The sequence below is a fragment of the Bos taurus genome, chromosome 2 (genome assembly GCF_002263795.3).
Source record: "Bos taurus isolate L1 Dominette 01449 registration number 42190680 breed Hereford chromosome 2, ARS-UCD2.0, whole genome shotgun sequence".
Lineage (NCBI taxonomy): Eukaryota > Metazoa > Chordata > Mammalia > Artiodactyla > Bovidae > Bos > Bos taurus.
In genome coordinates, this window is record NC_037329.1 from 120,951,772 (window position 1) to 120,966,984 (window position 15,213).

Genomic DNA, 15,213 nt, shown 5'->3' on the forward strand with positions numbered 1-15,213 from the left:
GGCGGATCCGGTGTCGGCTGCAGCTGGCAGTGCGGCTGGCGGGCGCGGGCGGCCCGCGGGGCCGACTATTAATACCGCGGCCGCCCAGCCCGGGTCGCGCAGCCATGGCCAGCCCGGAGCCCCGGCGCGGCGGGAACGGCTCCGCCCAGGCCGCGAGGTAGGAAAGGACCTTCTCAGGCCCGGGTCACCACCCCCTCCTGGGGAGTGGGTGCTAGGCGGATCCCTTCTCCCCAAGAGCGCCTTTCGCCAGACGGGGGCGGTGGTCCAGGCGGGGGTGGGGCACAGGGTGGAGCCACCCGCCAAGGGTGATAGGGGAGTCTGGCCCGGGGCGAGGCGGGGGTTGGGGGGGCCCGGGGTTCCGACACCTCCGCTGGTCTGGGGGCTTTTCATAATTCCCCCTCCCCCTCCCACGGGTGATGTGAGGATTAACCGCTTCACACTAGCCGGCATCAACCATCAGATGCCGGATGGCCCATAGTGGCAAAAGACCCTCCCCATTTTCTTTCCTTCCTCACCCCAAATGCAGCTGGACATGGAACCCTCCAAGTCGCTGAATTTGCCGTGTGGAAGAGACTTGGTGCAAGGTTGGGCGGCTGCCAGCTTGGAGTTGAGTCTGTTCAGGCAGCTCATTCTCTCTGGTCTGGGGCCTAAGAGGGCGTGGGGGGAGGGTCCCCAATCCCAGACCAGCAGGAGGGCCTTGGCTGTCCGGAGCCTTGGAGGGGAAGCCCTCTCCATCACCCACACTATCAGCTTGCCCCCTGGAGGGGGAAGGGACCTGTGGCTGATGGATTTGGGGCGAGTAGGGAGCACTTCTGCCCCAGGTCAGCCTGTAGCCCTGGACTTCCTCTTGTACCAAGAGGTAGAAGTGCAGTCACACACACACCTGTCACCTCTTCCCTGTCACCACCGCACGAAGCTGAGCCTAGTTTTACACATGCACTCACCTGTACTGTTGTACACACAGAGCCAGCCACACGCCAACCCAGGGCTGCATGGTATCACAAACATGCCCAGGTGCAGCCCTGATGGCCGGGGTTGGGAGCTGCTGGGATCCTATAGGGACAGGGACAGAGTAGCAGAGGCAGGCTGCTTGGAGCCCAAGGAGGCCTGAGGTCAGGGGCCCCAGCCGAGCTGGCTGCCTTGCCCCTAGACTTCCTGTAGGCTACTTTAAAAAAGCACATTTATTTACTTATTGGGCTGCCTTGGGTCTTAGTCGCAGCGTGTGGGATCTTCATTGTGTCATGAGGGCTCCGTAGTTGTGGAGCTCTCTAGTTGTGGCACATGGGCTTAGTGCTCTATGGCATGTTTCATTAGGGGAGCTATAGTCCCCAGCCAGGGCTTCCAGTTGGCTCAGTGGTGACAATGCAGGAGATATGGCCTCAATCTCTGGGTCGGGAAGATCCCCTGGAGAAGGAAATGTCAAACCCACTTCAGTATTCTTGCCTGGGAAATCCCAAGGGCCAGGAAGCCCGGCGGGCTACAGTTCATGGGGTATCAAAAGAGTTGGACACAACTTAGCAACTAAACAGCAACAAAGTCCCCCAACCAGGGATCAAACCCTGGTCCCCAACATTGCAAGGCAGACGCTTAACCACCAGACCACCAGGCAGGTCTCCCATAAGCTACTTTTCCCCAGCTCTTTAGAGAGAGGCAGTTGAGTGCGGGCAGCACCTAGCAGAGGCCTGGCACTGCGCGTGAGGTGACAGAGGCAACACGGTGTGTGGGAACAGCACTGCCTGCAAGTCAGGAGACTGGACTCCATGTCCAGTCCTGCCACTTGACCTTGGGCAAGTTTCCTCCTTGGAGCTCAGCCAGTTGCCGCTGCCTACATCCACAGAGCCCCACCCCGGGATACAAAGAATAACTGTGCTTGTCGTCTGGAAACGGACTATCAGGGGAGACCGACAGATGCACTTCTGGAACGCAAAGCACTTAGTGCAAAGATGAGCTGCATATAGAGTGCCTTGAGAACACAAGAATGGGAGTTGGCTGGGACAGGCTTCACAGAGGAGGTGGGGTTCCAGCAGGATTTGAAAGATGAGCAGACATTTGTTAAGTAAATAGATATAAATATATTTTGAATGCTAGGGCCGAGCTCTGTTATACCTGCTGTATCTGTTAGGTCTTTTAGACCCAACACCTATTCTATCTAAGACGAGAGTGGTAAAAAGGAGCCCTGGCTCTAGAGCCAGACTGCCAGCCTTCAGCAGGCTCTGCCACGTATAAATTGTAGAACTCTGAGTGAGTTCTTTACTTGGTGCTTTTTGGTTTCTTCATCTATAAATTGGGGATAAACCCTATAGCTCAGATGGTAAAGAATCTACCTGCAATGCAGGAGACCGGGGGTTCGATCCCTGGGTCTGGAAGATCCCCTGGAGAAGGAAATGGCAATCCACTCCAGTATTCTTGCCTAGAGAATTCCAAGGACAGAGGAGCCTGGCGGACTACAGTCCATGGGGTCACAAAGAGTCGGACACGACTAAGTGACTAACACACACAAGTGAGCGTTGTATAAATGAGTATTTATGGAGAATGCTTAGAATACTGCCTTGAACGCAATTACGTCATTCTAGGGTGGAGGACTCAGCTGGAACATGATGTGAGGGCGGTCTGCTGGCAAAGCAGGGACTCTGTTGAGGATCTGGGTGGGTCTGGCTGGCTGAGCAGTGCATCCTTCTTGGTGCGAGGAGCTCCAGGCAGTGTAGGACTGATCTCTAGACAGGCAGTATACAATGAACTATATGTTCCCAGCTGGACCCTTTAGACACTGCGGGATAGGAGTGGGAGATTTAAGTTAACACATGTTCTGAGGGACTTCCCTGGCGGTTCAGTGGCTAAGACTCCCAATGCAGGGGCCCTGGGGTTCAATCCCTGGTCGGGAAACTAGATCCCACATGCAGTAACTAAGAGTTCACATGCCACAACTAAAAGGCCCTGTGTACACAACTAAGACCCAGCGTAGTCAAATAAATAAAAATAAATATAAATAGATAAAGTTAATGTGTGTTCCAGAATGTCAAGCATTGGGTGGGCGGCAGGGAGTAATTAAAGATGAGGCTGAAAAGATATGTTGGGGCCACATCTTGAAGGGCCTGGAACCTGTGCAAAGTAGTTCACTATCTATGGGTGAAGTGGAGCGTGATGGTTTGTTTTATATTAGAGCAAGTGGCACCACTGTCAAAACTAGACTGGGATGGGAAAGAAGAAGGCTTATGGGAAGGCTGGTACAAGAGTGCAGGTGAGGGATGATGACTTGGATGAGGGTCCTGGCAGTGGGCTGAAGAGGAGGATGGAGACTGGAGACTTTCTGAGATAGAAATATCAGTTTTTAGTGAGGAGGCTGTTTAAAGACCACTGGTCTATTGACAGAAGAATGGATAAAGAAGATGTGATACATTTATACAATGGAATATTACTCAGCCTTAAAAAAGAACGAAACAACGCCATTTGCAGCAACATGGACGGACCTAGAAGTTGTCATTCTGAGTGAAGTAAGTCAGACAGAGAAAGACAAGTATCATATGATATCTCTTATATGTGGATCTTAAAAGAATGGTACAAATGAACTTATTTACAAAATAGAAATAGAATCACAGATGTAAAAAACAAACTTATGGTTACGGTGGGAGGGAAAGAGGAGGGATAAATTGAAGATTGGGATTGATGAAGGACCTACTGTATAGCACAGGGAACTCTACTCTGTAATTGTCAGGGTCCAGCCCCGGCTGATCCAGGGTATTTGAAGGAGAGACGGCATAGGCAACCTATTTATTTAAATATTTTATCAAAGATATAAAGAGTAATAGGATGAGGATAGCTCAGTGAGGAAATTCAGTGGAGAAAAGCGGCTGAAATAAGGATAGCTCAGTAGGAAAATTCAGTGAAGAAAAGAGGCTGAGTAGCTTGGTTTACGCGGGAACCAATAAAACTTCAAGACAAGAAGTTTGCACCACTTATGTAGGCCGCAGGCGTCCTTCCGTTCTCCCGAAGGAGAGGAGACACTGAGGCCTCTCCGGTCGGATCTTAGAAGCCCAGGCATAATTAGCAAGCATGGCGGGTTCCGCGCTCCAGATGGAGACTCAGCCAGAATTTGGGAGAGAGAGCGACATGGGGAGACCAAGTTTTGGTGAACAAGGCCCGCACTTTATTTTCCAAAGTAGTTTTTATACCTTAAGTTATGCATAGAGGATAATGGGGGAAGGGGTGGAGTCATGCAAGGACAGCAGTTCCTGGTCCTAATCGAAGCCAGGCTTTCAAACTCCATGTGCAAAAGTTCAGGTGATTTACATCATCTTCTGGCCAGGAGGCCTGTTAACATTTTAAGAAACTTTGATTATTCCAAAGTCAAGCACCAGCCTCCAAAAAAGCATTGGACAAAGCTGCATTCCTATAGGGCAAAGGTGAGGTGGGCTCAATCAAGAAAAGAATTAACTCAAGGGTCCAAGGTTACAAACATTGAGGCTACTACTTACATTTCTATACACCCATTATATCAATCAATACACTGCCAAGGACACAGTAGGTAAGGAGTATGGAGACTTAGCAGCAAACATTGGCCCAGTAAGTGAAAAACCCTTCACCAATACAATTTCTAATCAATCTTTTAACTACTCAAAAGAATCTGTGTTTAGACAGTTTAGAACATCTCCTGCCTCTCACAGTTGGGAGGCTCTGAACAATCACATGTGGCTGGAGAAACCTATTCAGGCAGGCTAGAGGATTTCCAAAGGAGTTTGTAGGTTAAACACTGTCACACCCAGGAATTATTAACTGGAGCTGTAAGCTATCTCTTTTTTCAGAGAGGTAGTGGGGGACAGCCCCCCGTAAAGTCAGAGGTGTAGGTGAAAGCACAAAGCAGAAAGTAGGCAGACTCTGGTTTTGGGTGTAAATGCTCGAGAATTTCCAGGGGGACTCCTGAGGCTCGATCCCGATTTTGCGTATGCCGAGCCTCCTTCCTCATGACCTTTGTCATGGGTGGAGCTCCTCACGCTGGCTCCCGGCAGTGATAGAATTCCAGTTGAGCTATTCCAGATCCTAAAAGATGATGCTGTGGAAAGTGCTGCACTCAATATGCAATATGCAATATGCACTCAATATGCAATATGCTGGCTCCCGGCATGTAATGGCCTGTATGAGAAAAGAATCAAGTGGATATATATATATGTATGTGTGTATATACGTAAATAGATGTATAACTGAGTCATTGTGCTGTACAGCAGAAAGTAACACAACACTGTAAATCAACTATATCCAATAAAAAAAAAACAACACTGATATACAGCCTGATATACAGTGATATATTTCTCTGAGCTGGAGAATACAGGTGTAACAAGCTCAGAGAGAAGGATAATTTGTTGGCAGTTGAGTCAAGTAACTGTGTTACTTGGCACCTGATGCTTGGCACTTTAGGTGAAAAAAAAAAAAAAAAAACACTCCATGTCTGGTAAAGGGAAGTGAATGGACTAGGTGATTGTTGTCTTCAAGCTTTAGGTGTTGGCAGAGGTACTGGGGTTGAATGAGGCCAGTGATGTCTGGGGCCTGGTGAAGCCACACTTTTGTGGTTTCCCGAGAGCCATCAGGGGTTACAAAGGGGAAGCCAGGGATTCCTGGGGTGTAGAGAGGACTGAGGACACAATGATTTAGAATAAAAATAGTCTTTATTGGGAACCTGGAGCTAAGAAATAGAGCTTAAAACCTGGACACAAGTAAACCTTTCCAATACAAATCAAATTCTTTGTTTGATATGTGAGGCTTTTCATTTACACGTTCTATCCAAAAAAGTTTTTTATTCAAATTTAGTCTGTTTTATAACTGGCACTCTCTGAGTATCTGTTTCCTTGAACAAATTACTTAATCTCTTTAACCTCCATTTCCTGATCTGTAAAATGTTAATAATAAATGTAACCACCTCATAGAATTGTTATGAAGATTAAATGAATCAATATATGTAAAGCATTTAGAACAGGGCCTGGCACATATAACAGGACCTTTAAAAGTGTAATTTATTATTATTTCCAGAGTATTTTATATTTTCAAAGAATTGCTCAGAGATCCAACTGAAACCGAAAAGCCTAAAGCCACTTGAGAGCCAAAGCAGCAGCAGCGCATTCCTCAACAGGAACCAAGAAAGCTAGCAGGCAGCTGAAGCTGGGTTAAGGGGCTCATGTGTTAGAAGCACAGAGTCTGAATTCAAGAGCATCTGACAGGCTAGAAGGATGGGCCAGTTCTAAGATGAGGTTTTACAGGAACGAGAGATATGGTTTTAAAGCATTTGCTGTGAAACAGTCTTAAGGATTTTACTCAAACTCAGCATTTATGAAGAATAAGAGGGACTTCCCTGGTGACCATTGGTTAAGATTCTGCACTTCCAATGCAGGAGGCACAGGTCTGATCCCTGGCCAGGGAACTAAGATGCCACATGCTGCATGGTGTGGTCAAAAAAAGAATATGATAGAGCTGCCCTTTATGTTAAGGGCATCTTGACTACATCAGTAGGAATATAGGGTCCAGAGATTCACTGCTCAGAGTACACCTGGATTCTGCTTCCTATACGTATCCCCAAGAGATAATGAATCAACTTGGAACCTGTAAGAAGTAACCCAAATGAGGAGGGTACTGGAAACCTTGGCGGGCATGGAATAGTTAAGGATAAATCAGTTCTCTTTATTCATTTGTGGCTGTGCTGGGTGTTTGCTGCTGTGTGTAGGCTTTCTCTAGTTGCGGCAAGCGGGGGCTACTCTCCAGTTGAGGTGTGTGGGTTTCTCCTTGCAGCAGGTTTCAGTAGTTGTGGCACGGCATGTGGAATGTTCTAGGACCAGGGATTGAACCCACGTCGTCCCCTGCGTCGGCAGATGGATTCTTAACCACTGGACCACCAGTGGTTGTAGTCCCTTTGTTTTTTAAATGTTTTATTGAAGAGTAGTTGATTTGCATTGTTGTGTTAATTTCTACTGCACAGCCAAGTGATTCAGTTATACATATATATATATTTTTTCATATTCTTTTCCACTATAGTTTATCACAGAATATTGAATATAGTTCCCTGTGCTATACGGTAGGGCTAAATCAGCTCTCTTTAAGTGTTCAAAGAACTGACATGGAAAAGAAATTAGAGTATCTGATTCTAGAAAGAAGAATCAAGTCCAGGTGAAAACTGTGGGGAAGGTCTTACCTCAACACTAGAACTTTCTTATGATGGAACACAGAGTGGCTCAGGTGTGGGTTCCTGTCCTTTGATGGTACGGAAGCAGACTCAACACTTACCTCCTGGGGATGGTGTCAGAGCTAAGCCATAGGCTGTGTTGTGGTGATTAATGAAGGGAGGGGGCGGACGACTGCCCTCCGAGATGTGAGAATTTGCTATTGGCTAGGGTTGTGTCCTGGCAGCTGCAGTCACAAACCCTCCCAGGACTGTGACCACCCTCTCACCTTGTCATTTCTCTTGCAGGGCAACAAGGCCAGAGGTCATTTCTCCTCTTCAAGAGGAGAACTCTGCATCCCTGTATGAGCTGGGGACCTGGAACCCAGAAGTTACTCTGTCTTTGGAGGGGACCTTGAACTTAGAGGACATTCTCTACCTGGGGGACACAGGTGACCTTGATGAGGCTCTGTACGTGGAAGAAACTGAACCGCCAGAGGAGACGCTGCACATTGAGGAAACCAGGATGCCAGATGAAGCCCTGTACCTGGAGGAGCCAGTGAGGCCGGAGGCGGCTTTATATGTGGAAGAGCCGGTGAAGCTGGAGGGGGTGTTATATGTGGAAGAGCCCGTGAAGACCGCAAGCCCAGAGCAGATAGTTCATGGGGGAGACAGGGTCCTGAGTGAGGCGAAGTCTAAACCCAAGGAGAGCCTCCAAGCCGGGCCGAGTCCCAGCACAGAGGGGAGCCTGAGCATAGAGGACCTGGAATTGCTGGAGGGGCGTTTCCAGCAGTGCATTGAAGCCGTGGCCCAGCTGGAAGAGGAGAGGGATCAACTCATCCATGAGCTTGTGTTGCTCCGGGAGCCTGCCCTGCAGGAGGTGCAGCAGGTCCACCGGGATATCCTGGCTGCCTACAAACAGCACGCCCAGGCAGAGCTCGAGAGGGATGGGCTGAGGGAGGAGATCCGGCTGGTCAAGCAGAAGCTGTTCAAGGTGACCAAGGAGTGCGTGGCCTACCAGTACCAGCTGGAGTGCCGCCGGCAGGACGTGGCCCAGTTCGCCGATTTCCGGGAAGCGCTGACCACCCGGGCGGCCCAGCTCTCAGAGGAACTAACCCAGCTCCGGGAGGCCTATCAGAAGCAGAAGGAGCAGTTACGGCAACAGCTCGAAGCACCTCAGAGTCAGAGGGATGGGCATTTTCTCCAGGAGAGCCGGCGGCTCTCTGCCCAGTTCGAGAGCCTCATGGCAGAGAGCCGCCAGGGCCTGGAGGAGGAGTACGAGCCTCAGCTGCTGCGGCTCCTAGAGAGGAAAGAAGCTGCGGCCAAAGCTCTGCAGAAAACCCAGGCCGAGATCCAGGAGATGAAGGAGGCCCTGAGACCACTGCAGGCAGAAGCCCAGAAGCTCCACCTGCAAAACAGGAACCTGGAGGACCAGATCACCCTTGTGAGGCAAAAGCGGGATGAGGAGGTGCAGCAGTACCGGGTAGGCCCACTGGGCGTGGGAGGAAGGACAGTCTTTTAGTCTAGAGAGGAAAAGGGGACCTGGCCAAATGTCTTTGGACTGAAGAATGCTAGCATATGTGAAGTGAAGTGAAGTTGCTCAGTCGTGTCTGACTCTTTGCGACCCCATGGACTGTAGCCTACAAGGCTCCTCTGTCCATGGACTTCACCAGGCAAGAGTACTGGAGTGGGTTGCCATTTCCTTCTCCAAGGGATCTTCCTGACCCAGGGATCGAACCTGTCTCCCACGTTGCAGGCAGATGCTTTACCACCTGAGCCACCAGGCTAGCATAGGTAGGAAAAGCAATTTGTTTCATGGGCCAGTCACTCACTTCTTTAAGCCATTTTCCATTTCATTCATTCAGGCCTGCTAGGGCTGAAAGTTAACCTGCACTCTTAGTTTCCACGACACTTTTACACCAGTGATCTTCCATTAATCCTCCAAGTCAACTATTATCATTTTTCTTAGATGAGGAAGCTGAGGCCCAGTGAGTCGGAGTAATTTGAATTCTAGTCTGACCAACCCCAAATATTTCAGTGCTCTTTCCACAGCACCGTTTTCCAACTCTGAGTGAATCGCCCTTGGGTTTAGATAGAACAGGAGGGAATGAGGCCAGATAGAATACATTCTTTCCCCTCCCCGGTATTCACTCTCATGTCCCACCTATCTGATCTCTGCTTTGAAGTTTTCCAGTCTTAAAAAGCTGGGATGAAATCTATAAACCTCTATCCCTCCTTTTCCTTTTTTGTGCATTTGTCACCATTTCAACCGTATTCAAGCTATTTCTGATTGTGAGCCAGTCCTAATCCCTTTTAGAACAAAATGGGATCTAAACACTAAGTGCATAAACAGTTCTCTCTCCCCCACAGACTGAGCTTTCAGAAGGTAGGGAGTATGTTTTACTTATCTCTGCCACCAGGCTCAGAGTCTGCATCAGTTAAGTGCTGACTTCTGTGCTGCTGGGCGCCATGAGAAGCCCACACTGTGGTGCTTTTCAGAGCAGTATTTTTGTCTTTTGAAACACACATTTTTTGGATGAACTTAAAAATCCCAGATTTTGACTTACCCATAAGGAAGATGTCCTCTGTTGAAAATGGCTGCATTCACTTCACTGAAGATTTTGTCAAACTTTCTATAGCTTATATTACGAAAAGAATAGGGTTTCGGGGTCATGGTATTGAATGCCTTCAAACTATACATATTTACTCACCAACACTGCCCCCCACCTCCACTGCACTATTTTTTTATTGGGTCATAATCTACTTAAAGGGTGCTAATTATTTTTGCATAAACAAATAACTTCTTAACACCTGATACTCAATCAGATGTTACTTTAATAACTGGAACCCAGGGTAGGAAGTAACATGTGATTTAAGAGAGGTACATATAAGAGTGCTATGGGATAATGAGATTATTTTTAGCCATGGATTAAATCAGAGAACCTGTAACAGAAGAGTTATTTAAGTACTGAAGTATAGGCAAGATCTAGACCAGTGCTGTCCAACAAAAATATAATGCAAGCCTCAAATATCATTTTAAATTTTCTAATAGCCACTTATGAGAAATAGGTGAAGGTAATCTTAACATATTATTTAATCCAATAGATATAAAAATATAATTAGTAACTTGGCTGCAGGTGAAAAACTGAGGTGAGTTGAACTGTGAAGGTAGGTCAGGGCGGATCCCATTAGACTTTAAATCCAGCCTAGGGAGTTTGGACTTTATTCAGTGGTCAGTTGGCTCTTTAAAGATATTTAATAGAGGGATTAACATGATCCTCGCTCTTTTTTCAGTTAAAAAATGTATTTTTGGCTACACTGGGTCTTTGGCTGCAGTATTTTGGCTGCACTTAGGCTTTCTCTAGTTGTAGTGAGCAGGGGCTACTCTAAATTGCAGTGCACTAGATTCTGGTGGTGGCTTCTCCTTGGGGAGCACAGGCTCTAGGCACAAGGGCTTCCGTAGTCACGGCTCTTGGGCTCCAGAGCAGGGGGCTCAGTAGTTGTGGCCATGAGGACAGTCACTCCCAGAATGTGGAATCTTCCTGGGCAACGGCAGGCAGATTCCTAACTACTTGACCACCAGAAGTCCCCCTTGCTCTCCTTTTAGAAACATTATTGGTGGCAGTGTGTAAAATGGGCTAGAGACCGAGAGGCAAGCCAGACTGATTAGGAAGCTACTACAGGTAAGAGGAAACAACGGTAGCAAAATAAAAGGAAGGGAAGCAAGAACAAACGTAGAAGAATTTTGACTACAGAATGAGTGGGGCAGAGGTGAGAAGTCAGGATGCTAAGATTTCAGACAAGGCTAACTCAGACGGTGATGCACTAAGTAGGGAATCCTTGGGATTAGAATTTCCTTATATAGTGTTAGAATTCTAGAACTGTTTCCCCAGTGATTTGCATCACTATACTGGATTTGTTTCAGATTTGATTATCTGTGCAGCTTTCCAAAGATCACTCTATGAGAAACAACCCTGATGAAAGTCTATTTCTATACCACAATTAAAGTAGGAAAAAAGGTCTGAAAGAGAGAATTCTTTCTGAAATGACTTCTCCTAAACTGTTTGCCAAAGGCCATGTATGGCATCTGATTACTTTTCAAGGGTACACATCACCCTGGTGACTTTAAATTTGCTTTCATCACCATCACCCATTCATTCAACAAATATTTAGCCTACTTTTTTTGTGCCAGGCAATGAGCTATGTGGTGGCAAGAGATGAGAACTTGTGGTGAGGGGTAGGGGTGGCGGACAGTCACTGTCCTCAAAAAGTTTATACTTCAATTAAAAAATAATAAACAAAAAGAAATTAAAAAACAGAAAAATCAGAAAGAAAAAAATTAATGATAAAAGTTTATAGTACAGGAAGGATACAAGATAAAACTTCCTAAAATCGAAGACATCTGTGTCTAAGTATGTAAAGTGTGGTTTTAGAATCAATGAAATAACATGCTTCAATGTGATAGACAATGTAATAGTTGTAGGAATAAAACATTGTACTGATGAAGCAGGTATAATTACCCTTGGGGAAATAAGGGGGAAATTTCATAAAGGATTAAAAATAGCTCAGGTGTACTTGAAGTTCTTTACATGTAATAATTCATTTAATTCTTACCTCTGAGATAGGTATAACTATTGTCACCATTTGAGAAACAAGTAAACAGGTGAGTCAGAGAAGTCATTTGTCCACGGTAACACAGCTAGGAGGGGTGAGGCGGGATGTAACCCTGGGAAATCCAGTTCAGGTCCACGCTACAAGGTTTTGAGCCAAGTCTTAAAAGCACACTCCAGCCATGGCCTCCTCCTGGGGTTTCATGGAAAACAGTTTGAAGACCATTTAAGTCTGCCTATCTATATGTATCTGGGCTTCCCAGATGGAGCTAGTGGTAAAGAATTTGCCTAGCAGTGTAGATGTTAAGAGATATGGGTTCAATCCCTGGGTCAGGAAAATCCCCTGGAGGAGGGCTTGGCAACCCACTCCAGTATTCTTGCATGGAGAATCCCATGGACAAAAAAAAAAAGAATCCCATGGACAGAGGAACCTGGCAGGCTACAATCCATAGGGTCGCACACTATTGAAGCAACTTAGCACCCATGCATCTGTGTTATCTCTACTTTTATATCTATTTATGTGAAGGCAGTAAAGCAATTTGTTAGAGTATAAGCTCTAAGGTAATGGCAAATCCTGGGTCTACCACTAACTGTGAAACCTTGGACAACTTACTTAACCTGTGGTTCAGCTCCTTCACATGTAAAATGGGATTAATGGGTCTGCTGCAAGGAATATACTTCTTAATAGTATCTGTAAAGCACTTATAATGTGCCTGGCACATAAGTATGCACTCTAAGTGGCAGTGTAGAGGCTAGATTGAAAGAACCTGGAAAGACCATTTAGTGGGAGGAGAGAGATGTGAAGGAAAATGAGCAGAATTTGGGGACTGGTTGCAGTGGGTGGGGTGAGTTTGCTGAGAATGATCAAGCTTTTACCTTCAAATTGGAAGACTTCTAGTGCCAAAAGATGGAATATGCTTACTATCTGCATGCTTCACATCAATAAGCATTTTATGTGTAGGGTGCCAGACATACTAAGATCCAAGAACCTACGCGTGGCCACAAGAACAAAAAAGCCACATGTAGCTAGTGACTTCCATATTGGACAGTGTAGACTAAAGGAGTAATGGAGGTCCTAGTTAGAAGTGAGGGTCAAACTGCTGCTGCTGCTAAGTTGCTTCAGTCGTGTCCGACTCTGTGCGACCCCAGAGACAGCAGCCCACCAGGCTGTCCCTGGGATTCTCCAGGCAAGAACACTGGAGTGGGTTGCCATTTCCTTCTCCAATGCGTTAAAGTGAAAAGTCAAAGTGAAGTTGCTCAGTCGAGCCCGACTCTTAGCGACCCCATGGACTGCAGCCTACCAGGCTCCTCTGTCCATGGATTTTCCAGGCAAGAGTAGTGGAATGGGGTGCCATTGCCTTTTCCGGAGGGTCAAACTAGCAGGAGTCTAAATGCCAGACTAAACAAAGTGGAAAGCCTATCAAAGACTGAATGATAAAACACGTTTTCATGGCTGCACCATGTGGGATGTTAGTTTCCTGACCAAGGATTAAACTCGTGCCCTGCTGCAGTAGAAGCACAGTCTTAACCACTAGACCACCAGGGAAATCCTGATAAAGCAGTTTTTAAAATGTTAACCCAGTGATGCTACATAGGATAAAGAATGGAGATTGTCCTTCATTTCTGTCACTGTATTAATACTTCATTCTGTGACAGCTTCTCCCTGTCAAGAGCTTATCAGTACAGATTGTCTTCACAAGCATGTTCTTTTGTATACCCAGCAAATGACAGGTTTACTAGATAGCAAGGCTTGGGAAACTGGGGCACAGAGGTATGCAGACGCTTTTAGATAACACACTCTTAGATGGTAAGGCCACATTTCTGCATGGTGTCAAAGCATGGTTATGTGTTTGATGTTGCTCAGGCATATTCGACTCTTAGTGACCCCATGAACTATAGCCCGCCAAGCTCCTCTGTCCATGGGATTTCCCAGGCAAGAATACTGGAGTGAGTTGCTATTTCCTACTCCAGATCTTCCCAACCCAGGGATCAAACCCAAGTTTCTGAGTCTTCTGCACAGGCAGGTGGATTCTTCACCACTGTGCCACCTGACTAGGCACTAAAAAATGACCTTTTGACAATGTATGATGAAAGCTGAGATTCAGCTACAATATCAAACACTGCAAACTGACATGCCTCAGGTATACCAAGGATGACTCAGAGAACAAATTATTTAGATCATTCTATTTAGAACATGCTTCCCTGTTGGCTCAGTTGGTAAAGAAACCCCCTGGAATGCAGGAGACCCAGGTTCAACCTGGATGGGGAAGATCCCTTGGAGAAGGAAATGGCAACACTCCAGTATTCTTGCCTGGAAAATCCCATGGACAGAGAAGCCTGGTGCGCTTAGAGCCCATGGGACTGCAAACAGTCGGACACAACTGAGCAACCACCATCCAGAGTATGCACCCGAACTGGATTCCAAGTTTATTATTCAAAATCTGAGATAGTCGTTGCCCCTTAAAAATATGCCTTCCAATTTCAGCACTCCCTTTCCTTCCCAACTCCCCCATGCTGAGGATCCATGCCAGCTAGCAGCCAAGCCACAGACTGACTTGCTGACATCTTTCTTACATCATTCCACAAACATTAATCCACAGAGAAAATCTGTAGAATGATCCTACCTGGTTTTGGCACAATGGGAAAGTTATCTGAGATGCAAGGGCCTCCAGGGCATAGCACCTTCATTTTCCAAATTAGCACTTTAGAACAAATTGCCCTGATATAATAAGTGAAGGATATAGGAAATTAACAACTATGATACCCTCATTAATTAAGCATCTGCTTGTATGTCATGTTGTGGTAAGTACTAAGTAAAGCTATGTCTGACTTCAAGGAGCTTCAAATACAGTTATTCAAATATACCTGCTTACATAAAGACTTGGTTTCTTTCAACTTCAGTTAAGTTATAGGGTAGTATAAAAACTGATTATCTTAATGGAAACAAACTTGCTCATTAAGGGTCTATAAAAATTCTTAGTTCACCAACTAAGTGATCAAAATCCTCCCCAATACTTCAGGCAAGACTGCTTTTGGGTCACCATTTTCAAAAACATCCCTGTCAAAACACGTTCTCTGAATCTCATCTTCTCAATCTCAACACTGCTATGGAAATAAAACAATGTGTAAAGAAATGGTTTATAATAATAAGACGTCAGGTTTTTATTGTTTGGCTCATTAGAGATGTGCTTGGCCCTCATGCAGGAACAGCTGGAGGAAATGGAAGAACGACAGAGGCAGCTAAGAAGCGGGGTGCAACTCCAGCAACAGAAGAACAAAGAGATGGAGCAGCTAAGAGTCAGCCTTGCCGAAGAGCTCGCAACTTACAAGTCAGTTTTTGCTGTTCCCCAAATCTCAACCAACTCTGGCTGAGGGGATGGTGGGGAGGGCAGATGGTTGCTCATGAGAAATTTCTCAACAGTGAAAAGCAGACAAAAAAAATTGGGGGGAAACTCTCAAATTGTG

At 46.3% G+C, this 15,213-nt stretch overlaps 1 protein-coding gene across 3 annotated transcripts in view; it reads left to right on the top strand.

Annotated features, from left to right (window-relative positions):
- Positions 1 to 15,213, top strand: part of SYNC (syncoilin, intermediate filament protein) — an 18,496-nt gene continuing 3,283 nt past the window's right edge. For 2 of the 3 annotated variants that reach the window (XM_059877021.1, XM_005203009.5), the window contains exons 1-3: positions 4 to 157; positions 7,448 to 8,621; positions 14,953 to 15,077. In XM_059877021.1, coding sequence (XP_059733004.1) covers positions 105 to 157; positions 7,448 to 8,621; positions 14,953 to 15,077 — 1,352 coding nt within the window. In that variant the 5' untranslated portion in view covers positions 4 to 104. Of the gene's footprint in view, positions 158 to 7,447; positions 8,622 to 14,952; positions 15,078 to 15,213 lie in introns of all 3 variants that reach the window. The other variant, NM_001109803.2, reaches the window with a different exon arrangement.